Raw genomic sequence first — 25,675 nt, 5'->3', positions numbered from 1 at the left:
ACGCTAGACGCCGGCGTCGTCCCGACGTCCCATCGACGTCCCCTCAAGGTCTCGCGGTTGCGAATCGCGCGATCTCTCGATGCAGAAGAGGAATCGTTTGCAAGACAAGACGCCGTAACGAGTGGAGGACGCTCCTCGTCACGTCCGAGGGACGTCGCCTCATCCCTTTAAATTACGTCGGTCCTCGTCGGGACGACGTCGATCGCGTTGTCGCGACTTGGCCTTGTTCTACTTAACGATCGAATTTGTCCAAGGAGCGACCAACCCCTTGCCGACCATCGATCCATTAAGGTGACATGAAAGGGTCATTCTACGACATAACACGTAAAAATATTTATCATAAAATTTCATATTCCAAAAAAAAAAATGTATTCTTGGTTCTAGTCTGGGGGAAATAAAAAAGAAATTAAATTTTCTAAGCACCATGTTCTTCCTTAGAGCCTCCGTAATCACATTCTGAAGTTTACAAGGACTCGGTGTACTCACTTTTGAGAAGTTTTATAATTATTTTCACGGTTTATGTATACAGGATGACCCTTTCATATTGCTTTAAAAATTAGAACGGTCTCGGGAGAACTCCCTGTCAAGATCGTCGCTATCGGTTTAATGGTAGCTCGAGGTTAATTCATTTTCCAGGCAGCCAACATCCTCGGCATCGGTTAAATGGACTTCCGTTTCCGCGGTGGCTTGTAGCTCTCGATTTTTCCGAATTACCGGCGTATCAAGAAATGAGGCATTTATTCCCCGTGGCAATTAAGCGTACCTTGGTCCATCATCAATAATTCGAAACCGGTGTAGGGAACCGAACCTTAGGCTGCAAATGTGCCGGCAGTCTCGCGATCGTGATCCTTTTTCTCCTAGTTATGAGCTACGCGACCGGAAGGGAGGGTAACCGCCCTTCGATCGCGTCCCTCGATATACGCAAAGTTTATTAACATTTTATGCACACGAGTACCGTCCAGGATTTTCCCCGGGAAATCGCGGATGGGATCCTCGGTCTCGGATTCGCGTCATCGGATATCGGACGACTCCATCGAGAGGGGCCAATAATTTATGACGTTTCGTGCCCGTGAGTTTGATCGGCTCCTATGAGCATCTCGGTGGATGGGAAAAAGGCGTCGTTGCATCTTGTAAAACGAGGAGGATACCCGGAGGTGTACGCGGCTCCGGACCCGCGAACGTACTAATTATTGCTTGTCGGACAGGAGGAAATCGAAGCGAACCGATGTACGGCAATAAACTATCCCGGGTATAGCCCACTAACATAAGTAGGAGTCACCGGTAGACATTATTACATAGAACACCGTTATACGGCCATGATGAATGGCCGAAGTGTGGAGAAAGAGCCCTCCGATATCTAATGCTGTTAGTTCCATTTGAATAATTTTTTTTTTTTATCCCCGCCTAGGCGACCGATTAACCCTCGTTATTTATCTCCCTAACGCTGGCGCCCGATTTGCATAATGGGAACGTCCCGAAATTCGGCGAACGAGGGACCGAAATGGCACCGCCGGAGATTATGCGAACTCCCGCGTCTTAGACCTTCGCGAAATTCGAAATAATTATCTGGCCTGATTCCGGGCCGGGATAAAAATTCCCATCGGCCGGAGAGAAGTCGCCACGACGGCGAGTATTTTATTCGAGGCCGTAACGGTGCGTGGGATTCGCAAAGAAGAAAAAAAATCTGGAGATGCTTCTCGGTTCCAGCACCCTGAGAAAAAAAAAAGAAGTTGGTTGATTAAGAAATATACATGCTACAACATAATCCTGCGATCGAATGCGTCCAATGAAATGTCTATGTGAAGAGTAAAAAAATTCCTTTAAATCGACGATATCATTTTTCCTGTCAACGAAATAATTGTCTCTTGCATTTATGCATATATATGTTTCCGTCGACTAATTTTCTTTCTCAGAGCATAAACGCGAATCCGGACGAGACAGCTCGGAAGTGGACCTACGTTGGCTAATCAGCTACCGCGGATTATGTTAATCTTTTTGGCTTTACGATTTCTTTTTTCGGAACCTAGTAAAATGATTAATGGCCCGGCGAGGGGGGAGAGGAACCGTTTCGAAATTCCGACGATTCGGTCGGCGGGCGTTTCGTAAGCCTGAGTGGCCCCCAATAATTCGGTGCGTTTTTGTTTTTCCCGCAGAGCGAAGTCCAAAAATGGCGGCCGCCTCTTGAGGGAAAAGCTGGAGAAGATCGGTTTGAATCTGCCGGCGGGCCGGAGGAAGGCGGCCAACGTGACGCTCTTGACATCCTTGGTAGAAGGTAAGCGGGAGGACTCTACCGTTCTCCTTTTCTTCCTTTTCGGCGACCTTGCGCGGCGAGCAGATCCTAGCCCATGGAGCCCAGCATCCGATGGACCACTCGCCGGATCGACCGGGAAGGGGCGTTGACCCGAGCCAGGACCAGCTCCCGAATCGCCTATCGGCAAAAGACCGAGAATCGAATTCCAACGAAAAAAGTATCGGGAGGAAAAGATGAAGAGGTCCCATCGTCTGCCCGAGTAGAAACGATAACAGGGTCCTGTTATCATTTCTGCGACGGCGATCCCGATAGATGTTAAAAAAATCAACGCTCGTCGGTCTTTCTCAGGGCGGATCTCTGGATAGGGTAATCGGGTGGGTTTTTCCCCAAGTCGATTTTTGCCCGAGATCGGCCGGTTAACGAGGAACGCTCCCGGGTATCTCATGGACCGATATCCGGGCAAAGAGACCCCGGCTTCGTATGCACGAGGGACGCTGCTCTTCTATTAGCCGCGCTTTAATGGCGCGCGGCGAGTTTGTCAGAGTGTTGGTACGGACGCTGATTATAATTTACGATCGGTGGCCTTCTATAAAACATCGGCCGTGGCTTTCTTTCTCGGGCCGGCACGCGGCTCGACGATACGACGCAACGCCGTGGTCCGTTTCTTCGCCGGTGCCCTCCATAACGCGGCTTCTTCTGGGCGAAAATTTGCGAGAGCGTCGTTAACCTCCAAATTTCGGAAAAAAACCCCGAGGATCCCCCGCCGCGCTCCCTCCCCCGGGAGGGTATCGGCTTCCAAGGCGTCCCTCTTTTCCAACTCGAGATCGAGATCTGGTAACTCTATCCCCAGGTCCGACGAGAGTCCCGAAATTGTCAGGAAGATTACGCCGAAGATTGCCGGCCCAGAGCCGCCTTCTCGACTCGCGACGAACGGCGCGAGAAAGTGTGGAGAACATGGATTTAAATCTTCGAAATCACGTGGAAATCAGCTGGAAATCATCGAATACTCTCACAATTTAAAGGCCGAACGTCCCTTGTTACCGGATGGCCCTGTTGTTTATCGTATCAAATCAAAGGCAATTTTATTGACTTCCATGTAAATAGCCCCTCGATCGGCTCTCAGCGAAAAAAATCGTTATCAATGATTTTCGAGGGAAATGCCTCTCGGTGGGTATGGGTAAGACGTCGGGGTAAATTCCCGGCCGAATTCATCCCGTTTCTCGGAGCTTCCTCTCGCCTCTTGGAGGCCCTTGGCACTCCTCGCCCCGAGGAAGCGACTCGACTCGTCGACCGGTTGCGCGTCTTCGGGGGAGGGAAAGGGGAGCCGCGATTCACGGATCTCGCCCACGCGGATCCGCCTTCGCTCTCTCGCCTCCGGCCCGGTTTCCGTTCTCCCGACGAGGAGGAGAGCTCTCCTTTCACGCGCCTCTCGTGTCTCTTGATGTTTCTGGGTCGGCGGGCACGTCCACGCGTCGCTTATTCCCGATCGGGCCGACAGCTTTCGGGCCGCCTCGTTGCGGCCATTTATCGGCGTTTTCTTTACGAAGGGACGCGCGGTCTGCCCCGACCCGAGGCCAACCCCGAAGAGTCCTCGAAAGGAGCCGCGACGTGTTCCCGTCACTCCTGGTGCCCCCGAATTCGGCAAACGTCAGTCTCTCCACTCTGCCGATCCGCTCCAGGTCCGACCAGTTTTTTATCCCGCAGGAACGCGACGCGTCCTCTTTCGGCACGCGGAAGAGGACCCCCCGAATCTCGTGCCACCTCTCGCGAAAGTCCAGGCCAGGATCGCCAACTGACTTTTATCCCAGTATTTGTCCCATGCATTTTTCAAACAATTATAGTACGGGAATTGTATCGTTATTTTGGTAGGAAATGGAACTTGTTATTTTTCCCGGATATTTTTCTTTGTATCCTTCGGTTTGTTCGTAGAGACCCTTATGCTTCGTTGAAATAGGGAATGGTATTAAATCGTTCAGCTTTTAATGCCACTTTGTTTTCGGTATCAGAGTTTATTACCGATGCAGCGGGGAGAGGGCATGCATAAAGCGGCCTCGCGTTGCAACTGTCACGGGTATTTCGCGATTTCTACACCTTGCGGATATATTAGCTCCTGGGCCGGTTACGACTCTCGTCTTGCGGATATATCCATCACCTGTCGCGAAAAGGTTAAGCCTCCGTTGTCAGCACCGGCCAATCAGCGCGTAATTGGAATGCCCGTGCTCCACCTGTACCGAGCTGCGAGTTTTCCGAGCAGTTGGGCGTATTGCGAACTCCGGCTTCGGTAAAGACCACGATTATCTCCCGCAATTCCGAATTCGCTCCTCGGCGAGTCCTCCGATCGCGATAGAGGATTCGAACCCTCGGGTGAGGTCCTTTGGATGCACCTGTACGTGCATTTGCTTCCACTGCAACGCACCTTCTCGCGATCCTTGAAACTCTAGTTAACTCCTCGCTATCCTTTAAACGCGACTTAACTTCTCGCGATCCTTTAAACTCGAGTTAACTTCTCGCGATCCTTTAAACGCGAGTTAACTTCTCGCGATCCTTTAAACGCGAGTTAATTTCTCGCGATCCTTTAAACGCGAGTTAACTTCTCGCTATCCTTCAAACTCCAGTTAACTTTTCCCGAAGAGGAGTTCGCGAGTTGATTTTTTTTTATGTTGACTCGTTTTCTGGCCAGGGCTTTCCTCCGACCAGCGTTGGGAAAAAGTGCTGTTTTCTCGCTGGCCAAAGGAAAGGATTAGCGAGCGGTGTCGTTCCCGAGTCAACGCCCGACATAAAGCAAAATGGGCCGCGATTATCGTAGGAGTGGTGCACGCGACCGCGCAAAACGCCATTCTGGAGGCATTATGCAATATTATCTAAACAACGCGGGACCTCCGCCCACTTATTCACAATTTGAGCATTGTCTTGGCGTGCGCACTCTACGGCACCACAGCACCGGGTTCCTTCGAGCTGCGGCCGCACGACCCGAGACGATCTTCCTAGGAGCTTTCGAAATTACGCATTAGAGACTCCGCCGTAATTTCGCGAAAATTGTTCCCTCCACGTAGAGTACTCTCGATGTCACTCAAAGTGCACGCACCTCTCGGGTTTCCAATTCGGACGCAAAAACCCGACAATGGTCGACCGTCCGACGAATTTCGGAGTTACGGCCCGAGCGCGGAATTTTTATGCGAACTCTTCTCCGCGTTACGGAAGTATGCAAATCGACCGGTTATCTTCATTTTTATCCTCCTTTTTGCTTATTCCCGATTAATGCCGCTTTATACGACAAAGATATCGGTGGGCTTTGACGACGGTTAGGAGTAAAAGATTTGACGCGCAGACGTTCGGCCGCGATCGTATCTCCGCAGGTTCTTTTTTATTCTTAATGCGTTCTCCTCCTCCGGGCAATAAAATAGCGGGCGAGCGTTAGTCACGCGATACCCTGCTTTCGATGTTTCAGGGGTACATAAACGTCTTCTTTCCGTGGGCCCCCCTCGGCGTTCCTGTATACACTTGTCGTTATCGTTCACTTTGTACGTATCGCCTTTGCGCGAGTCGCGGGAATGGTGAGCGCCCTTAAGGTGGCATGAAAGGGTCATTCTATAAAAATAACTCTTATCCAAACTAGGTGCACCTAATCGCTTGAAACTTCAGCACGTGATTCCGAAGCTCCTAAGAAATATTGCTCCTAAGAAATAAGCGTCGTTTTGAGAAAAGTTTGGTTAAATATTTTGACGTTTCATGCGTATAGAATGATCATTTGGTATCGCCTTAATGCGAGTCCGTTCCGTAAATTTAAATGATCGCGAGGCCATTTTTCACGGAAGGAATAAATCCGGGTGAAATCCCAGGGGCTGGGGATATCCGTGAGAAAGCGAAAGTCTCGAGTGCGCGAAAAACATATCGGTGCACCTACACCTGTAGAGACTGTTTTTTTAAATCGGAAACGACCGAGAACCGATGGCGAGCTATCCACGCGGAAACGCGCGCGGTTAAACGGATCGGGACTCGTTACGATTGCCGGCAACGGAGGAAATGGGAGGAAAAGGAAGAAAAGGAAGAAACGGAAGGAATCGGAGAAACGGGATACCTCCGCCAAATAAACGCTGAAACTCCGGGCCAGATCGACTCGGAAAGCTGGCCAAACGGTAACGGTTAGAGTTGCGGCAAGAAATTCCGCAATGCGCCGCCCGGGCCCGATCGCGGTGAAAAAGGGAGCCCGGCAAAAAAAGCGTAAGAACTGCAATACGTCCGCGCGAATATAACTCCGGGAATAATTGTACAGTATGTATTGTCGGACGAGGGAAAATGGCATTATTGCGCGCGAGTCATAACACGGTAGCAATGGTTTTATTGCCAGGTGCGCGGACCCGGCGTTCTTTTATCCCGAGTATCCGGGAGGGCATTTTGCCGGGACGGAAAACGGAAGAAAGTGCGCGGGATGGCCCGTTAGGTTTTATTTAGCGGGTATGCAAATAATCCTTATCGTAAACCTAGGAATTGAGGACGCATCCCGGCCGGCGATAGGAACATCATTCCCGGCCGCACGGCCGGCTGTAAAGAGATACTTTTCGAATATTGCAAGTGCGCCGGGCATAAAGAGAACTGTAAATCAACCGGACGTTTAAGTTGTTAAAGGTATAGTGAATTCGAATTTTTGCAAACCTACGCCGCGTCTCCGCCGTTCGGAATGGCGTCGGGACGGGCGTGAAGCGACACCGAGAGGATCGTTCGCCGTTTACGTTCCTTTTCCATTTTATTCCTCTTCGTTACTTTTTTTCTTTTTTTCCAATCGAAGGGGGCAACGCGGTTCCCTAAATCGTATAATTTCCATCCAGCTGGAAATTCCATTTGGAGACTTTTACGACCATTTTTCGTATTCTTCCAGGAGAGGCTATCCATCTCGCCAGAGACTTCGGATTCGTCTGCGAAACGGAGTTTCCGGCCAAGCAGGTCGCCGAGTACCTGACCCGGCAGCACTGCGAACCGCAGGATTCCTACAGGAGGAAAGAACTTCTTCATGCTACCAAGTAATTAGAGTCTTATCCTATAAGAATGGTACGTTGTGTACCGAGGAGGCAAGGTGCGTCTTTTAACGCGCGACCTCGCGATACGAGCAAGACTCGCACCCGCGGAAAATGAAATTACCGTCGTAATAAGAAATTGCGCTTGTCTCAACAAACGTGAACACTTAAAAATAATCCATGAAGATTTTTGTCCAGAAATTTTTTTTCTACATATTCCGTCGCGGAAAAGCCAACACTAGGTACCGAAGACAGTCGCAAAAATACGCGTAAACCATGCCGGCGTTACGTAAACTATTAAACCGTACGCGGTACTTGTCAATCGCGTAGAGCACTTTCGAAGGTCTCGTCATATTAACTTTCTTTTTCCAGACAAATCACCAAAGAGCTGATGGATCTTCTGAACCAGGACAGGTCACCACTGTGCAATACGCGGCCGCAATACATCTTAGACCCAAATATCCAGAAACATCTGACGCACTTCTCCCTGATCTCGCACGGGTTCGGGAGTCCTGCCCTCGTCGGCGCCCTAACGGCAGTACAGGTAATCGGCTCGTAATCGGTATATTTAATTAGTATCTCGTGGGAACTGATAAAATAATACCCTCCACCGTGATACCGGTTCCCGTCGACCCTAAATCCGCCGGTCCTTTGCAGAAGTTCCTAAGCGAGTCGCTGAACCACCTGGAGAAGATGTACCCGGGCAACGGCAGCGGCGTGACCAGCAGTCAGCAATCCAACCTGGACGCGAACAAGAACAAGGACGGTTCCTTGATGAGCGACATGAAGAAGTGACGTCCGGAAGACCGGCCCACCTCCAACGTGGTCACTTCGATCAGACACTCCTGGCCCTGCGGCAACTGAGCTTCCGACGTCCCGAGGAAGCTGACCGTTTCTGGAAAGGGATACGCATACGCGCCCAGGAGTGCATCGAACATGCGAGGTTGGCTGGTCGTAACAAGGAGAGGACTAAACGTACCCGAAACTGGAGCCTGATCCAGGCTCCGGTCCCGAACCACCGCTGAAGACGGTTGCCCTCTACTCGCGAGGATTGGAGCAAGACGTCGGATAGGAACCCCATCGCGCGAGGACCTCCAAGAGGACTCCAACGAAAAATCCCTCGGCTCGGAAGAGTTTGAAGGGCACGTTTGTATGTAAATTCGCGTCCAGATCTGGCGACCTCCAGGGTCGCCGCGTGGAGCTGGCGACACCGGTGGCGGCTGGTCTAACTATTCGGAAATGAACGAAGAGGTTCCGCGATGGAAACTCGAAAACCACCCGATGGCCATCGTATCTGGGTTCTAATGTACAGTTTAGAATTTGCAGCGCCGTGTTGGGAATTTCGCACACGGTTTCCGAATTTTAAACGCGGGAGGAATCACCCGTGGAACCGAACTGTTGATACACGGTGACTAAAGTGCCAACAAGGTGGCGATCTCCGGCTAGGAGGTCGGAGACGAGAAACGCAAAGAGCCAAACTCTGCCCGCGATCCGAGATGCCTCGTTTCCATGTCTGCGGAATTTCTTGGAGACAGTTTATTCCGTGTAGATTCCGCGGATACGAAAACGAGGCGTAACTTCGTGGAACGAAGTCGATCGCGCGAACTGCCCGCGGAGAGGTTTTCCATAGGCGATCACGTTTTGCCGGATCGTTTTAACGACTCGCTAGTAAAGGACCATTAGAGAGGAACCCTTGGTTCCCACCGACGAAGGATTTTTTTTTCCCTTTGGAAAATCATGCCGCGGGGGTCTGGCGTTTCCTTGCGCGCGACGTCGGGACCAGGGTCGTGGTGCGTTCGCTTTTTGACGTTCCACCGAGCTTATTTTTACACGAGACGATTCCGGAAGAAGTAGAGACACGATTATAACTCGCTCGACCGTTTCGACATAGATTGGCCTGCCCGTAGGACGAGAGGCATGCGCACCGCTCTACTTAAAAGAGCAGACCGATCCGGACTGATGAAATCGAAATTTATTCCACTATCTCTCCGGCAGAGTTTTACACTCTCCGCGTGTCGATATCCTTCCAAAGCGGTGGCAAGTTATATGAAATTGAGACATATCCCGGATAAGTCGACGCTTTTAAGCAGGGCCTAGACCGGATGACCCGACGCGTTCGCGCGACGAGGAAATTCTGTAGCACTATAAAAACCGAAAAACGTGCACCCGCTGTTTTGTGCCTTCCTTTAAATTCAAGGGGCAATTGGCATATTCCGGATGACGCTACTTCGGTACCGCTGATAAAACCGTATCAAAGCCAATTAAAGTGAAATTGTCTAGGACTCTTCGTTGCAGATATCGGTGCACCTTCAAACGAGGCACAAAACAGCGAATGGACGAATTCCATGCTTAAGGGGATGTGAAAGTGGCATCCGAGATGTCAGTAGTTTATTCAACTTTTCTCCGAACAGGGTGTACCAAATCGTTTCAAACTTTGCGCCATGAATATAAAGGCTTCGAAGAAGGTCCCTACACTCATGAAATTTCATTATTATACAAAAATGTCTAAATGACTATAAACAAATGGTAAAAAATGGAAATTTCACGAAGGTCAGGACCTTCCTTAAAGTCTACATATTTACATTGTAAAGTTTGAAACGATTCGGTGAAAAGTGTCATAAACGAGACCTCTTTGAGGGCACTTTCCGTCACCTTAAAGATAGTTCCCAGGGGACGCGACAAGATGCGAGGGGTAGTCGCATGCGGAAGCCGTCCGAGGCTAAATTATTTATAAACATTACCTGTACCCTAATGCTCAGTTAACCCAGACTCGGAGGATATAATCAAATAGGAAAGGCTGGTGGTGGGGTTTTGTTCGTAACTCTAAATAGGCGTAATCTCGTCGGCGACGAGCCTCGCGGATTCGCGAAAGAGTCTCTTCCGATCGTCGTGCCAATGCGAAACTTGCCACTTCATTCTCAACACACGTGCCAATTATCACCGCGAGACCCGCGGCGAGTCCCTCTAAGTAAACCCGGGAGAGTAAACGCGAAGCTGAGGCCGTTTCTACTTCCGGCCGCGTTGGGACGCGCTTCGGCCGAAGCCTCGCTCTCGAGGCGCGTCGAGGAAAATCATACGAAGTACAACGTCAGGTCAACCTGAGACATATCTAACTTTGTAACTAAACTCTAGACACCTAGGCGTATTATAAGTCGATACTTGAGAGCATCTGATGTTCCGAGGGGGGGCGCGTGTACAGAGCATTCGAATCTTTCTTGTGATATAATCATACAGTTGTTAAGGTATCGAGTAACGATAAGTGCTACATTCCATGTTTCGAAATAGGGACGGTATTAGAGGAGAGCCCGCGACTCGGGATGAGATTTATCGTCGAGATTTCTCCCACGGCTAGCGGGGAATTCTTCCCCGAACGCTTAGGGTGAGATTCCAATTCGGATCGTCGATCGACTCGGAGGTCCCGCGGTTAACCGGTCGTTTGCCGCGAAAAAGGATATCAGGGATCAGGATCGAGGACTCTGGATTCCGTAGAGGGGCGGCGGCTCTTAGGGGTCGCCGAAATGCAACTTCCTCCCCCAGCGGGAAGACATGGAGGGCCGAGTTAACATTAGTTAGGTCGAACTTTTAACCTTATTTTCACTTCCCAACTACTTAGAGGACTCTCTTAGACTAAGGATCCGTAAATTAAACTACTTATTTATAATCGCTAGAGAAGATGCGTAGAGAAAGGTCTTTTTCTACCGGAATTTCTGTGCCAACCGCGGGGAGAGAGTGTGCCGTAGAGACACGATTTCGTTCCGAGCTGATCATGCGTCGCTCTAATCTTGTAAGATACTCGGATATACCTTTATTGAATATATCTTGAATTTTAGCGGTATTATTATATTCTAACATTAATACGGTTAATTTTTGTATATTGGTGTGTGATAAATAAATAAGAATATTGTTTCTAAGCAACCTAGATGCCGATCCACGGTATTTGACTCGAGGCTTCGCGGCGTCGGCCCGTTTCTTCCCACGAGGTTGGGTTCTATTCAATTAATTCAGTGCTCCGTTAATCATTTTAAACGATAAGTAAGGCTTCGCTATATCGGCAACCACTCGTATGATTTTCGCAGGGTAGTGGACGCGACTTTGGAAGTGTTCCGAGCACCTTAGACATTCGCCATAGGCGAATTTCTGCGTCCCATTGATTGCCGATGTCCACTTAAACGTTAAGTCAGCTGTCGAGTATTTATTCGCTCCGTAGACTTCAGGCCCGCGAAAGAGTGACGACGTGGACGGCCGGAAGTTGGATCGCAAGCTTCTCTTATCTCCTAAGGAAACTCAACTAAGTAATGGGTTCTTATTAGACATGCGATTTGCAAAACGATGACCGCCTTCTTCAGGCCCATGGTGCAAACGTACTTTTATTCCTGGACTTTCGGCACTCGTCCGGCCCGTAAATTCAATTGTTTGCGTTTACATACGAACGAAAATGTTAATTGTTGAATTTAATAAAATGATTCTACGAACAACGGACACCCAGTGTTTTGCAATGCCCGTGGCGGTGACGCCAAAGAGCATTCCTCGTTAGTAACGATTCCCACGATAAACACGCATGCAAATAGTTCGCCAACTACGTTAACGATTAGAAATTAACGACGGGCCTTAAACTACCAACCCCACCTTAAGACAGTCACAGTGGACGTTCTCGCAAGGACGAAGACTAGAAAACGTAAAAGCGGGTATACAAATCAGTTTGTTTAATAAAATTCCAGAATCAATAGGAGCGTACTTAGAAAGGGATCGACACATGGATGAAAAATAGCCCAATGTCAGAGCCTGGGAAAAATTGCGGCAACCAATTTTTCTTTATTTGCCATCTGGGGCAACTCTTCACGCCTGTAAATCGTGCAATTTATCCAGGCGTCTTAACATCGACTCGGCAACGCGACATCGACATCTCTGAAAAGCAAACCCTGGATACGTGTCCTCCCCACGAGCGCGTCACCTTAGAATAAGAAGTATTTCTACCCAGTCTATTTAGGGACAGGCAACTTGGGCTCTAATGGATGGCTGTATAAACAGAATCCGTTAATTTCGGCGGGGAAGATTAGTCATCGGCGTAGAAAGGAAAATGCATGGAACCATCAACATGCAAGCCAGCTCGTGACGAGGCGTCGTCGCGTTTGCGTCGGTCCATCTTTCCTGGCGAGGACGTATAGACCTTGGCAGTCGCCTCCTCTTCGAGATATCTTTGATAAATCGGCGTCCTCGAGAACTCGCCATCTCGCCGCATACCTTGCCTCCGAACTTGCTTCAGCATAAGGTGTGCCTTCACCTTGGTACCATACTCACGTCAAGGCACTTCTCGCGGTCCACCGGTTAGAGTGGCCAAAATGCAAACGATCCACGACAGCGCGTTCCCACGCGATCTGCAGGAATCTCCTACACACCTGATAAGAATATAAGGCAAAGGTATATTAGACAATAGTTGGCTACCATGGGTCCGGATAGCCGAAAGTGGCGAGGGATGCGAAAGGGCTCGAAATCTAAAGGCCAATCGGCACCGCCGACACGGAACGAAATCGTGTTCAAGCTGTACGAATTTGCGTTAAGGATTTAACATCGTCCGTGTTACCTTGGCTCGCCGTAAGTAACGTTTACTGCACCATTAAATTCGGTTTTCGCGACTGGTATGTAATCATTGGCATCCCGAATTTAGGGCTAACGAGTGTTAGTCGGCTTGCTTCATCCGCCTCGAGCATGAAGAAAGGTGTCTCTACATTTATATATTTTTTTTTTTTATTTCACTTTAGGAGAGTTACATACGCTGGGTACTCATTTCTCATCGGTTTTTAATATGTTAAAAGTATTTAGAAATTGCTACGGGTACGTCGCACGGTACTCCGCGCGGGTGCTTACACGTTAACATTATAATAGTTGGTAGAGGTTTTGTTCCAGTAGAGTGTAACTGTTACAGGTCGACAATTAACCACACATAATATGTTTAACCCACTTTAGGTATCTACGCTACATGAAGACATTAAATTCATTCTCTCTAATTTCAAACGGTGAATAGAAACTTTCATGTGTTGTGTTGTTGTTGTTTTTTTTTTCCTTTTTAAATCTACCATTCTCCATTAGCATTAACGATATCATTATCTTGCATACGCGTATGCAGGTTACAATTACGTATCCGTTTACCATATTTAATAAATGAAGTAACCTCCTCTTGTACATGGAGCGTTTTAAATAGTAAACATTTACCTCAAACAAATGCTGCGAGTTTTATAAAAGTATTAACCTTTCGCCTCGGTTAAAAGTCAAGATTTGTTATTATACTTTAGATACGATAGACCGCGTAGTGTACCGTTGCTTGATCGAGGGCAAAAATCCGTGGGGCGGAGATAAAAGAAATAAAAAACCAACGTTCTCCAAGACGACACCAAAGGAAACAAATTCATGGTACCGATCTTCGTTCAACGCTCGTTACCAATCATTGTCTCGTTGCAAATGAATTTCCGTCCAGACCGTCTGTCGGCAGGTAAGCCAAAGAAAAATAAAAATGCTGCAGTGCTCGACAACTTAACGATAATTTGTTCATTGTTCGCGGGCAACGGCACAACCACGACCCTATCGTACGGTCTTACTCGTAGAAATTTTGACGAGTAAACGATATTAAAGGCTTATCTAAGGGTTTACTTAGTTTACGTCACTGATCCTCTTGATCCTTTATTCCTCGTGATTACAGTTAGCTCCCACTGCGGCATCTCATATCAGGAAAGGGCTAAGGAACGGTATTCTACGTTTAACAGAGTCTGCAAGTTACATGAATTGTTCGGCTAGAAAAAGGGGATCACGGATTTCGGACAGGAGGTCAGGTTTAGGTCTCGTTAGATTGGTCCTTCACCTCTTGGACAGGGAGGAGAGGTTATCAAAAATTCACGCGCCCTCTACTCTGGTCCGGAAATAATAGTTAAAAGGGGCTGCGGATAAATCGCGTCGTTAATAAAAAAAAATAATGACACAACGTGGAATACAAAGCCGACGAGTCAGCTGCGAAGTGCAATCGACACGTGTCGCTACGAGAAGCGGAACCTGCGGTGGAGGTGGGACAGAATGAGTATGGCGATAAACTCTCTAGAGAAGCTGATTATAAAGGAAGGGGTTGACCTTCACGGGGTGTATTAATGAGGAGAAAAAAAAAAAATAGAGGCTGTGAATCCTGTTCGGTGGTGATTACTTGGAAGGGCGGGAATACGGAGCGGCACGGTAGCGCGAGCTCGAGCCCGATGTTGTAGTCGTCTTGTACGATTTCCATCCGCGGCTCGATGAATCCTCTGCGAATTTCATTGATTAATGCATTCTCATTATTCCAGGTTAGACAGGTGTAAAATCGGAGAGACCTCGATAATCTACATGCTACGAGGGCGCGGCTTTACCAGATTCGGATTTCCATTTAAATCGAATTAATGGCGACACCGCGACGAAGGTGCGCGCGTTAAGAATAGCATTCGCGGTTCTTGTTAACAGTCAGCCGCGGAAACGTCCATTTAACTTAAAGAGTGTACGTTTCCTGGCACCCCGAGAATAGATTTTTAACTGTTCAGGCTGATATTACCGTCGCCAGGGCGACATTTACGCGATTTATCCGTAGTTGCCGCGATTAGCCAGTTATGTACCGTTCACGTCGGTCAAGGTACTGGTTTAACAGGTCCGGCACTCAAATTCGATTTTCAATCGGCTTTATAGTACCAAGTCTCTCCGGGGATTATACTCGAAAGGCGTAGTCGCCTGCGTCGTCGATTATTCCCGACATTTTGTCCAGGCCCGCAAAGGGGCGGCTTTCCGCGGTTTACTTTGCCCTCAAAACGAGGATTACTCTCCGCAACCCTACGTAAAGAAGACCCGTATCCTCGAGGAAAACGCTAAAATTAATTTACCTGGATAGTCCGACGACTCGTAATAGTCGTGGGAAGAGTGCGGCCCACCCTCGTCGTCGTACTCGTAGGTCGTGTATCTGGAGGAAGGAGGATACATGTCGTCCCTGAAAGATACGACCGGGATGAGTAGTTTCAACGGCTCTTGATCGACATCGACGGACGTGCATTCTATTATATAATTTAATAAACATCACGGTAGCCACTCACGCCGAGGACGAAGTATAGTGACGATCTCCGTAGCGGCTGCTACTTGTTGAAGTACCATGGTAGTCGTAGTCATGATGGGATCCCACTCTACCGGTCGGAGGTGGAGTCGGAGCGTCGTACCTAAAAAGGTTTATTCGCTAATTTACTTCACCGATAACGTCCCCATTAATTCGGGCTAATTGCCCAGGTCCACCCAAGTCGGCAATGGTGGGGTAAGGGCCGGAAGGGGTCGACCTACTCACCCATAGTTCTGGTCCATGGCGGCCCTGGCGCGATCCAGAATCGAGAATACCTTGGTCTTCGGTGGAACGGGACGAGCGATCGGTCCTCGGTTCGCAGGGGGTGGAAGGATGGGCGGTGCTGGAAGAAATTGAAATTCCACAGAATTTTATGGCCGACCAGGAGATTCCAAATGGCGAGAGAGAGAGAGGAGCCTCTCGATTCCCGCTACGCGTATCGTCACGCGCATTCTATCACGGATGGACCAGGTCGCGCACTCCTCGGAAGCCGATCGGGACCCGAATTCCATCCCGTAAAAAATTATCGCGAAATGACAGCAAGGTTTTACGTCAGGGTGGAGGTGAAGAGGAGCTTTAGCTCACCTCTGGAAGCCCTGGGTGGCGGGACCGTTGGTCTGGCATTGGGTCTCAAGATCCCTCCTCTTCCTGGTCTCCTGTCGTCCAGGCCGGGATCGTCGGTCATGGTGAGCTCCATCTCTCGCATCTGTTCCTGACGAATGTTGTCGTTGCTGTCCGGGATCAGGTATTTCCTCACCTCGGCCAGGGCGAACGCAATGCGTGCGTGGGCTTCCGCAGGAGGAGCCAAAGCGGCGATCTCCACGTGTAGATCATCGGAGAGATGAGCGTATTTCGGGTCCAGGGACTGGCGGTACTCCTCCTCCTGAAAAATGCCCAAGAATTGATTTAATAATCTGCCGATTTGACTATCGCTTAAAAAAAAAAAAAATTTATCCACTCCCGCCGTGGCGATATTATCGAGTATACTGAGAAAAATTTTATTGAACCGAAGAAGTATTTCTTTGAATAATCCCAACGAAATATTTCCTAATTCCGAATAAATGTTGCATCCAATTTACTAGAGTTTATTCGAGTGAAATAAATTATTCTGTGAATTAATAAAATATTTTTTTCGTTCGAAGAAATTTTTTTCTCAGAGTACGTACTCCCCGAAAGACCGTCTCCTATTTCCCCATGATTTTTTCCGATCCCCCCGTCGCCGAAACTTTTTCAATCCCGTTCTGCAAATGCCTCCGCAACTTCGATCTTACCCACTGGAAAAGCAAGAAGCAATTGTTGTCTCCAGAGGCACGGGGAAACTTGCGAGTCCGGGAAAGTCTCCCTCGGGAATGCATAATTCTGCATCGACTTGCATCCGAGGCCGAAGGAATTATTTTCCGGTTCTGGCAATTGTTCTTTACCGTCTGGGAAATTATGCATTCCGAGGTTCCACTATCTCCACAAGTTTCGACTTCATGCCAACGGGAACCGTCTTTTCGTACATCGAGAAAAAAGTGTCATTGAACCATTGAAATATTTCTTTGAACAGTCCCGATGAATATATTTTGTTAATTCAAAGAATAATTATTCTTTGATTTAGCTAAATAGTACACTGGTACTGTCCAAAGAAATATTTCTTCGGTTCAATGAATTCTTATTCCCAGGGTGCGATGCATCATTTTTGTCGGAGCATTATCGTCATCCCGATTCGAGCGATGATGCACTCCAGTTTGTCCGATAAACTATCATGTCGGAAGCTGCACGCGACATGTCATTGATAGCCGCAAGAGTACCACCACCTGCACGGTATGCCTTTATGATGCTCGATGTAGCTTATGGCATGTAATAACACATTGTAGAGCGATGCACCCCATGAATAATGGTCGTCGTTAGTGTCCACGATAGGAATCGGTTCCTGAGCTGAATACAGCGAATACTTGCACGACAAAATTAGACGTGCAAATCGAGCCGAGTGGACCTCACAACAATCACGGCCATAATAATTGCAATGATTAATTATCCCGTGCAGATGACACTCGACTGGACGACCCTTAATGCATTCGGGTAATGCGATCAAAAACGCGGCGTCCATTAAAAAAACAATTGACTCGCACTTTATCGCCGGACCGGATCGATAACGCGCGATAAATTCAACCGGATGTTCCAAAGCGAATTTCCAAGTCCGCTCCGACAAATCGTTTTACATTTAATTATCCAATTTTCCTCGCAAAGAGTAGTAAAAATGGGAATAAAATTAAACCAACCCGAGGCGGCCCTGTTGCGAATTAATCCCCGGCCTTTCCCAACTTTCCCGGACAGGCCGGGCGTTTCGGAATTATTTCCCCCGTGATCCGGAGAATAAAAAGCTCTCATCCGCGGGACAATTGGCAAAAAATCTAATCACGATCCGTCGGGCGTCCACCAACTTGCCGCGGCTCGGCGTTAAAGTTGGCCCGCAAAACGCGGCCAACTTTAGCCGCATCCGCGGAAACCCACACGTCCGGGACATAAACTCCAGGACGTTATTTATTCCGAGGAAAAGCTCGCGTTTGGCACCCGGCTCCTTTTTGCGAGACCCTCGCGCTGTCGGTTGTCCTTTAGGATTTCCAATTTGCAAGAAAAGGGGCGGCGCGCTCCTCGTTAGTCACGCGATTCGCCCTCCCGAGGGAGCGGAGGATAAGAAGAAAAATAGGGAATAAGGCGCGCAAAAGTCGATGAGAAAAAAATTTTCCGGCAATAACTCGAGCGAGCCAAGTGACGCGGTGCCATCCTCGTCGTGGCTGGTAATCCCCTTTGTCCCGGTGCGTTTATTCCTTCCATTTTGTTTCCCCCTTCGCTTCCATAGACCGAGCTCAACGAGTGTTCCTTGTAAAGACGAAACCTTGTCGCGTGTTTACGCGGGAGGGACTTTCGATAGAGCAATTCCTTCCTAGTATAAAAGTGCTCGGAAATTACGTCGTTGCATCTTTATACGAAGATTTTCATCGACGCGATCGGTTTGGAGATAGATTTGAAATTATCGTCCTTTTTTTCCATGTCCCTCTTCGGTGGGATTTTTTTCCTCCAAGTCCAGGCTCGCATTTCTCAAGACGGTCGTCGCATTTTTTGCCCCGCGAGCTCGCAAGCTTTGAGACCCTCGAGAGCCTCCCGGGTGCTCTTTGTCCTCCGAGTGTTGCAAAGCGAGCTCCTTGCTCCTGGCCGGTCCTTATTTCCTTTTAAGAGCCCCGATATCCCGAGAACCTCCCGAGGACTATTCTGCATTTCAGATTCGAGGCGGCCCCTCTTCAGCACGGGGACCACTTTATCGCGCCAGGATAAAGGGCGGGATTTCTTCCTTTATTTTTTTTTTACGAATTTTTAACCATCAAGGATCCCTCCGCCATTTACGGGGAATTTAATCCCTTCATGGCGGGGCTCGAAATTTCCCGTTCAATCGAGGGTAACCACGCGACACGCCACAAAACCCGGTTTTATCGCGCCTTCGACGAATGCCATTAACTAATTCTAATAACTTCCCTCGTGATCGCGAGACATCGTTCGTTGCGCGGTTACAAATTACCTCCCTCTCCCCCCGGCGCGGTCCTGTAACTAATGGCAAATCGATTTGCCGCTAATTAATTCCATGGAGCCGCCGTCGAAACTGCGTCGTTAAACCGTTCATCGTATCAACGGGTTAGAGCGACAATGTAAACTCGTTCGGGCTCGCGAGACACGTATCGTCTCCTCTTGGGGGTTGAATTTCGCGGTCTCTTCGGGAAAAGGAAGATGGCGTCGCGTCCGGGTCCAAGACGCGGCGGAAGGAAAGTACGTCCGGTAAGAACGGCGCGATTCAACGGCTCCATCGATTCACGGGCTGACTCCGGGCTGAATATCGAGGACGTCTTGCAGGCGGGCTCCCTTTGTCGGCCCTCGGTTAAAACCCTCGGTACATCGAGTATCGATCGGCGGCCCGCCCGATCCGGCCGGAAGTGGGCAAAGTACGTGGCCTTTGTGCACCACTTGGCCCTGGCGTGGATCTTTCTTTCCGAGCGGGTCGCCCCTTTTATGCGCCGGCTTCAATGGCCGACTATCGGGATCGCAGGCTGCCATGTAAATCCGATAAAGCTAAACGGAATAACTATACAGGTTATTACGTGGGCCGGGCTCGAGTCGGCTCCCTTTTATGCGATTTCAAGCTGACCAGTGAACGGGCAAAAGAGAGCTCCCTAGATTTGCTCCCGAGGATGTAGATGCGCGTTAAGCCGGATTCACATCCGAGGACGAACGCGTACCACGTGTACTCGGCCTTTATTAATTGTCTCAAATATGGCCGATCGTTTCGACGCGCGTCCTGAGACTCGACTCGGGGAATAAAATTAATCCCAAAATTACGAGGGCCGAGGGCTTACACCCCGAGACATCCCCGTTAAATTGCCAGTCCCGATCTCGTTAGACGAATTATGGTTGTCGTTAAGATACCGATGTAATCCTTCGCCGGCTCCGATTGGAACTCGGCATTGCCGTCGACCGGGCGTTTCTCTCGCCGATAGATCGCCGAGGATTATCCCTATCGGTTCAATTCCTCGGCAAGCATAATTCCCTCCCCGTCTCCTCCACCTTTCCGCGGGCCCGGGTCGTCGCCTCGAAGACGCCCTCCCCTCGTATAAAAAAGAACTAACTCGTATTCCCAGCTTCCGAGCCCCTCGCCGAGGAGATTCAACCTTGAGAATCGTTTAAGAAAAATTCCGGACCGATCGGGAAGTTCCTACCCGACCCATCCGGAGTAGAAGTTCCTCGCGATTCGAGGATTGGCCATTATTCGGAAATCGTAACTAGATTTACCCCGAGCCGGGTGATATTCTTTCCTAAGTCGCGTCGTCCAATCGTCGCATCGAGATTCACGGCGAATCCGTTAATTCCCGCGAAAGTTCTGGCGCGCAGACGCGCCATTTAACCGGCAAGTTAGGTAAACTCCGTTTAAGAGGGGAAGCCCCGGTACCGACTTAAGATATAAGCATTTCCTATCACCCATTAAAACCGCGCCGTGGGTCAAATAAAATGAACGGATTTTTTTAAGAGCTGTCAAGCAGGTGAAAGGGTGTCCGAGACCAAGAGAACACTCTTGAAACGTGTGTCTTTCGAGATATTAATTAATTAGACATTTTTTTTTTAAATTTTATAGGGTCCTCAACCTTAATCGAAAGTACATTCGGCAAAGGCAGGCCTCAACGGGGTAACCGAATTACGGGGGCGCGAAGTCAAGCGGTTCCCGAAGGAGGGCGATATAATTCCTCCCGGATTTCCTTCCCCCCCGAGCGGTCGATTTCGTCGGGCGCCGTCAAAAGAAGGAAAGGAAGGCGATTTTTCCGTCACTTGTTGCGCGACGCAGCGGCCAGGGGGATTTAGCATGCAGCCGAAAGTATAGCGCGTCCACTTAGGGGCACCCTGGGAGTTTCCGGGAGGAGCCCGGTAATCTCCGTCATTACTTGGGGAACTCTCCCGACCGCTGTAAACAGTTTGTCCTTGTTGATGTTGAAAGTGCAGGGATAACGGCGCGGCGGTTCCGCGCGAGCCTTTCCTGGCCCGATGCTTCACGTTCGGCAAACGCGCACCTGTGCCGGGACCTTAATCGAGTTACCACCGAGTAATATAGTTGGGCTTACGGAGTCGGCGCTGCCATGCAAATTAAATCTCGAAAACTGGCTACCTGCGGCGCGCCGACCAATCGCGAGTAATCCACCCGCCCGGAATTAAGGCCGCGGTTTGCGACGGGGGTTCCGGTCCGCCTTCTCCGCGGGATTATCGCCGACGTCGGCAAAAGTACCTCCCATCGCGAACACCTCGAGTTCCCCCGGCCGGAACTTCCGCTATAAACACGGAGTCCGTAAAATACGACATCTACGTCGAGCAAAATTTGAGGACACTATTTTTAAGGCCGATTTGCCGTGCCTCGCGATCGCGCGGATAACTGCAATTTCCCGGATACCGGGAATTTCCACCGTTGGATTTTTTTTCCCCGGGGAAAAAAAAAAAGTTGCCCTTTTGTCGTTTCCCATTGCATAGAATTAATCACTAGCCCCCGATTTAGAGCGCGCAATCCTGCCGCGGAATGGCGGCCCGTTCGCGAGAGCACGCACCATGGAGTTATTCGCGGAATGAGGAGGCAACGGAATGGAGTTTGTAATCACGGGGTTTTGCGATGCGGAGCGCAATAAAAAACAGATGCAAAAATAAAGAATTAAAAAATATAAAAAAAAAAAACGATGCGTCCCTGAAAAATCGAGCGTCTACGGCGTCACCTCGCACGGCGGATACGTCTGGGATACCAGAGGTTCGATCACTGATTTCGAGAGAAATTCCGCGCGGAAGAAAGAAACCGGCAGACAAGTCTGAATTTCTCCGCCTGGGAAAATGAGCAGGATTTGGAGTACCGTGAAATTTAACGACCGACCCTGCCGGGCCATTAGTCGGATTTTCGCGATGCCTCGTCCGTCCGGTTCGAAAAATCTTGGCGTCGCCATTTCGCGGCTTCGAGAATCGGGACATTTTGCTCTTCCGGTTCTCGGAGGAAGTTGGATTATTTTCGTCACGAGACCCGACTCGAGCTGCCTCGAATGGGAGGAAACACAGGGAGAGGGGCGAATTCTTGTTCGCCACCGATTTCCTTCACGGTGTCGAGACATCGAAGGGGTGGTTTCACCCCCTTGGCACCTCCTCGATGATCTCGAGGTATCGATGGGGTGGTTTCGCATTCCCATGGCACTTCGATCGTCTCGAGGCCTCGATGGGGTGGTTTCGCCCCCCTTGGCACCTCCTCCATGGTCTTGAGGCATCGAAGGGGTGCTTTTGCACCCCGAGTGGCATAAAAGGCGAGCTCGTATCGCGCTTTGCAGCGTTTACGCGCCAGAGGGGTCGAAGAGCCGCGGCTCTCGGAAGAGCCGGAGAGAAAACGCGGGGCCGGATAAAAGAGATGAAAAGTTTCGACCGGGCCGAATGTCGAAGGAGTCGTAACGATAAATCACTCGTTATCCCGGGTCCCGCGATTCCGACGGGAAGAGGGCGAATATTTCACCTTCCCCGACAATGCTCGCGGCCCTCGGATCGAAGGGAGACAGGACCGAACGTAGATATGCGCAAGGATAACGATAACCGCGGGTCACGATTGAAAATTTTTTAAACTCAAAGAGACGACTTCCGTCCACGGTACAGGAAGGCGGAAGGGGCGCGTTTAATTGAAATATCAGTACTTCGCTTTTTTTCCCCCTCGCAACAATGCACTCCGTATCGGCGGGAGGGCCGCCATTAAAAGCCACGGACGTTTAAAAGTTTTTATTGCGACGTTCGAGAGGAGCCGAAGCACCTTTGATGGTGATTTAAGAGGAATTACAGCCTTCCAGGGGTGCTTAGGTGCTCCCATTGTCTGCCGCTTCCACTTTAATTCCGCAAATAGTAATGACTCCGTTGTGTTTTCCGGGAGTTTCGTCGCGAGCGGTCGCCGACCGCCGCCATAATTTCGCTACCGAAACGCGGATAATTAAGAGATAAACCCCGAAAAAAAGAAGGGAAACGTATCCCGAGAAACTCAACCCTTTAAAAAAAATTCATTGACTCAAAGAAACGTTCACAATTCCGAAAAAAAAAAAACGTTGCATCCGATTTATTCGAATTTATTTGAATTAAATAATTATTCCACGAATTAACAGAATTGGCACTGTTTAAAGAAATATTTCTTCGGTTCGATGACATTTTCTTTTCCTGCACCGCGGGGCATTTCGAGGGCCGATTCTCTCGAGATTCCGCCGTTCCTTCGAGCGGGAACTTTCGAAGTAAAAATGGAGCGACGGGGTAAAAAGGGAGCAAGACCCAAAAAATGGGAAGGAAAGCGGAGAACCTCGGTATTTGTCTTCCCCCCGAGCTGCGCGGGCAAACTCGGCCAAATCTGATTATGGGTAGTGAGTTACTGTTTGCCCGTTGAACGATGCCCCCGAACTTGTTCCTTGTACTTGTCCACCCGAACGATCTCCTTTCCTACATATTTATCTTGCCCTCCCTCGGGACGGGCTTCAAATTGAAGACAAATCAGCCGGGCATGTACCGCGAAAAAAAGAAGTAGGTTGACTCAAAAAACCAAACAAGATTCGTTTAAATCGACGATATGATTTTTTGTCTCAACGGAATAATTATTTCTTGCAAGTATATAAGATTCGGGCAACGATATGTATTTATGTCAGTCAACTGATATATTTTTTCTCAGGGTGGAGATCCTTCCAACCGAGAGCCTTGAAAGTCCTGGGAGTCCCGGGAGTCCCTGGGCTCTGGATCCTCGACAAAGGGCCGATTATTTTTTATTAATCTAGCACACAAAGAGCAGAGACGCGTAAATAATGTCGCTATCTAGCTTCCTTCGGGACACGGGGACGTTACCGTCCTCCGTTGGCGCATATATGCCCGGCGCGTAATCGTAAATGCAAATTTGAGTTATGAGGGGTATAGGCTGTCCGCGTTTCCATATACATCCTGTAGCAGTGAATCGCCGCGTCGGTAACGGCGCGGGGCCGCGATATGAAATATCAAATCCCACTTTATCCCCTGGCCCCCCCCCCATTCCCGTATTGCACCGTCGACGTCTCACGATTGCCGACATATTCTTTCCCCAGCTTCTTCCCAGTTTCCCTATTTTCCCGCCTTAATGCGCAATCTCTCGCCCGTACGTTCGGCGTGGCGGAAAGTCCTCCTCGCTCGGATTATCGACGGATTTCCGGCGCGGATCGGCCGAGAAGGGAACTTTAAACTGGAGCGCCCAATTCGTCGAATTAATCGGCCAGAAGCGAGCGCGGGAATTTATTCCCGATCTCCGGGCTCGTGTCTGCGGAGATTCGCCTTAAAATTCACGCCGAGTCGCGTCGTAAAGTCCGCCAGGCCGCGGCTCGCGTAAAACTTCACGCCGGCGAAGTTTCATCTTTGTCTTTAATCCGTATCTACCTCGGCACGTCGGCAAACGAGCCGAGCCGCGGAGTAACGCGGAACTTTGACGAGGACTCGGAAATAAGTTTCGGACTTGGGGAGTTACGCTTTACCGGCGCCTCCACCTCGATCCGCGATACGAGAGGACGAGGAAACGCGGGGAAAAAAAAAATTATATCGTCACAATTACGTATATTATCACGCAATAAGGTTACAATTATCATAATTGCGGGCTTCCTCGCCATTATATATATATTTTTTTTTCGGGCCAGAGAAAAAAAATTCCAATCTCGTGGATGTCGAATTTTTCAGGAAATCTCACCGTCGCCAGGCCAAGTTGGCTCGTTTCCGGCGAAGAGAAGCGATCGCCGAAGGAGAGCCGAAGGAAACCGGAGGCATAAAGGGAGGAAATCGCGCGAGGGAAAGATACGCAGATCCCGGGCCAATTTCACGCCCGGAGGGGTGCCCGAGAGCCGTCCCCCGATCGATCGAACCCGGGGATCGATTCCTCGAAGTTCGGCTAATAGTGGTTCCCTTGCCCCCTCGGATGACGGACCAGGAAGTCGGTCGTCGCCGTATTAACGGTCGAACATCGCCCCCCAACGACGCGCCGTCCCCCTGTTTTCCACTCGACCATATTGGATCCATTTTAATAACCGAGATTCGTCGCCGATCGTTCCAACTTCGCCAATCGGCCATGGCGAAATTACTCGCGAGCGTTGTCGTTGTTTGCATTCGGCAGTTTCGACGAGTCGCTGCACCGCGCCATGGATCCATTGACCATAGTTCGATCCAGCATCGATCCTCCTCGTTAATCCCCATATACCGATAAATACACCCCTCCCTCAATTTACTCGGTTATTTATTTTAACTATTTTCCTCCCTCGAGCTACTTGAAATAAATATGTATTTCCAAAATTTACACGTGCTAGTTCCTATTTCCAATATTTCTTTCCTTCGTCCCGAGGGACTTTACGGGAATTCCATCCGCGTAAAACGAATCCACGTGGAAGGGATACTCCGCGCAAATTGAGGGACGCCTGTCCTGCTCGTCAAACTAATCGCAATACTCGAGGCAGATCCTGTACCTGTTTTATCATTAATTCATGGCACGGTCTCGCCTATCAGTCGGGGTGTCCCATGGTTTCTTTCCTGGGAACTAATTGGCCCCCCCTTCTCCGGGGGGTTGGGGCCGTTCAGGTGGACCGTAGGCCCCGGTAATCGGCGCAAAGCCCGGAATTATCGAGCAAACATCCATTCGCGTTCCGTAAGGGGTGAGGGGGTGTCGGGGGATTCACTCGCGAGGCAATAAACGGTGCCCTAGGTGCGCACGTCTCCTCCCCTCTCCCCTGCAAGGGG

General features: G+C 49.6%; 2 protein-coding genes across 6 annotated transcripts in view; one reads left to right on the top strand and one right to left on the bottom strand.

Annotated features, from left to right (window-relative positions):
- LOC105704127 (transcription factor AP-2-epsilon) overlaps positions 1–8,192 on the top strand; it is a 66,282-nt gene extending 58,090 nt beyond the window's left edge. For all 3 annotated transcript variants that reach the window (XM_012433084.1, XM_012433086.2, XM_023434681.1), the window contains exons 6-9: positions 2,154–2,272; positions 7,128–7,269; positions 7,636–7,807; positions 7,921–8,192. In XM_012433084.1, the coding sequence (XP_012288507.1) occupies positions 2,154–2,272; positions 7,128–7,269; positions 7,636–7,807; positions 7,921–8,058 (571 nt within the window). In that variant the 3' untranslated portion in view covers positions 8,059–8,192. The remainder of the gene's footprint in view (positions 1–2,153; positions 2,273–7,127; positions 7,270–7,635; positions 7,808–7,920) is intronic.
- A 140-nt stretch (positions 8,193–8,332) lies between these two features.
- LOC105704129 (KH domain-containing, RNA-binding, signal transduction-associated protein 2) overlaps positions 8,333–25,675 on the bottom strand; it is a 48,375-nt gene continuing 31,032 nt past the window's right edge. For 2 of the 3 annotated variants that reach the window (XM_012433088.2, XM_012433087.2), the window contains 5 exons: positions 15,959–16,256; positions 15,599–15,716; positions 15,357–15,476; positions 15,150–15,253; positions 12,721–14,546 (listed from right to left, as the gene is read on the bottom strand). In XM_012433088.2, the coding sequence (XP_012288511.1) occupies positions 14,446–14,546; positions 15,150–15,253; positions 15,357–15,476; positions 15,599–15,716; positions 15,959–16,256 (741 nt within the window). In that variant the 3' untranslated portion in view covers positions 12,721–14,445. Of the gene's footprint in view, positions 12,660–12,720; positions 14,547–15,149; positions 15,254–15,356; positions 15,477–15,598; positions 15,717–15,958; positions 16,257–25,675 lie in introns of those variants that run through there. The other variant, XM_012433089.2, reaches the window with a different exon arrangement.

The sequence above is a fragment of the Orussus abietinus genome, unplaced genomic scaffold, assembly GCF_000612105.2.
Source record: "Orussus abietinus isolate OABI.00-Male unplaced genomic scaffold, Oabi_2.0 scaffold11, whole genome shotgun sequence".
Lineage (NCBI taxonomy): Eukaryota > Metazoa > Arthropoda > Insecta > Hymenoptera > Orussidae > Orussus > Orussus abietinus.
The sequence above is the reverse complement of the archived record's forward strand: the minus strand, read 5'-3'. Positions and strand labels throughout refer to the sequence as shown.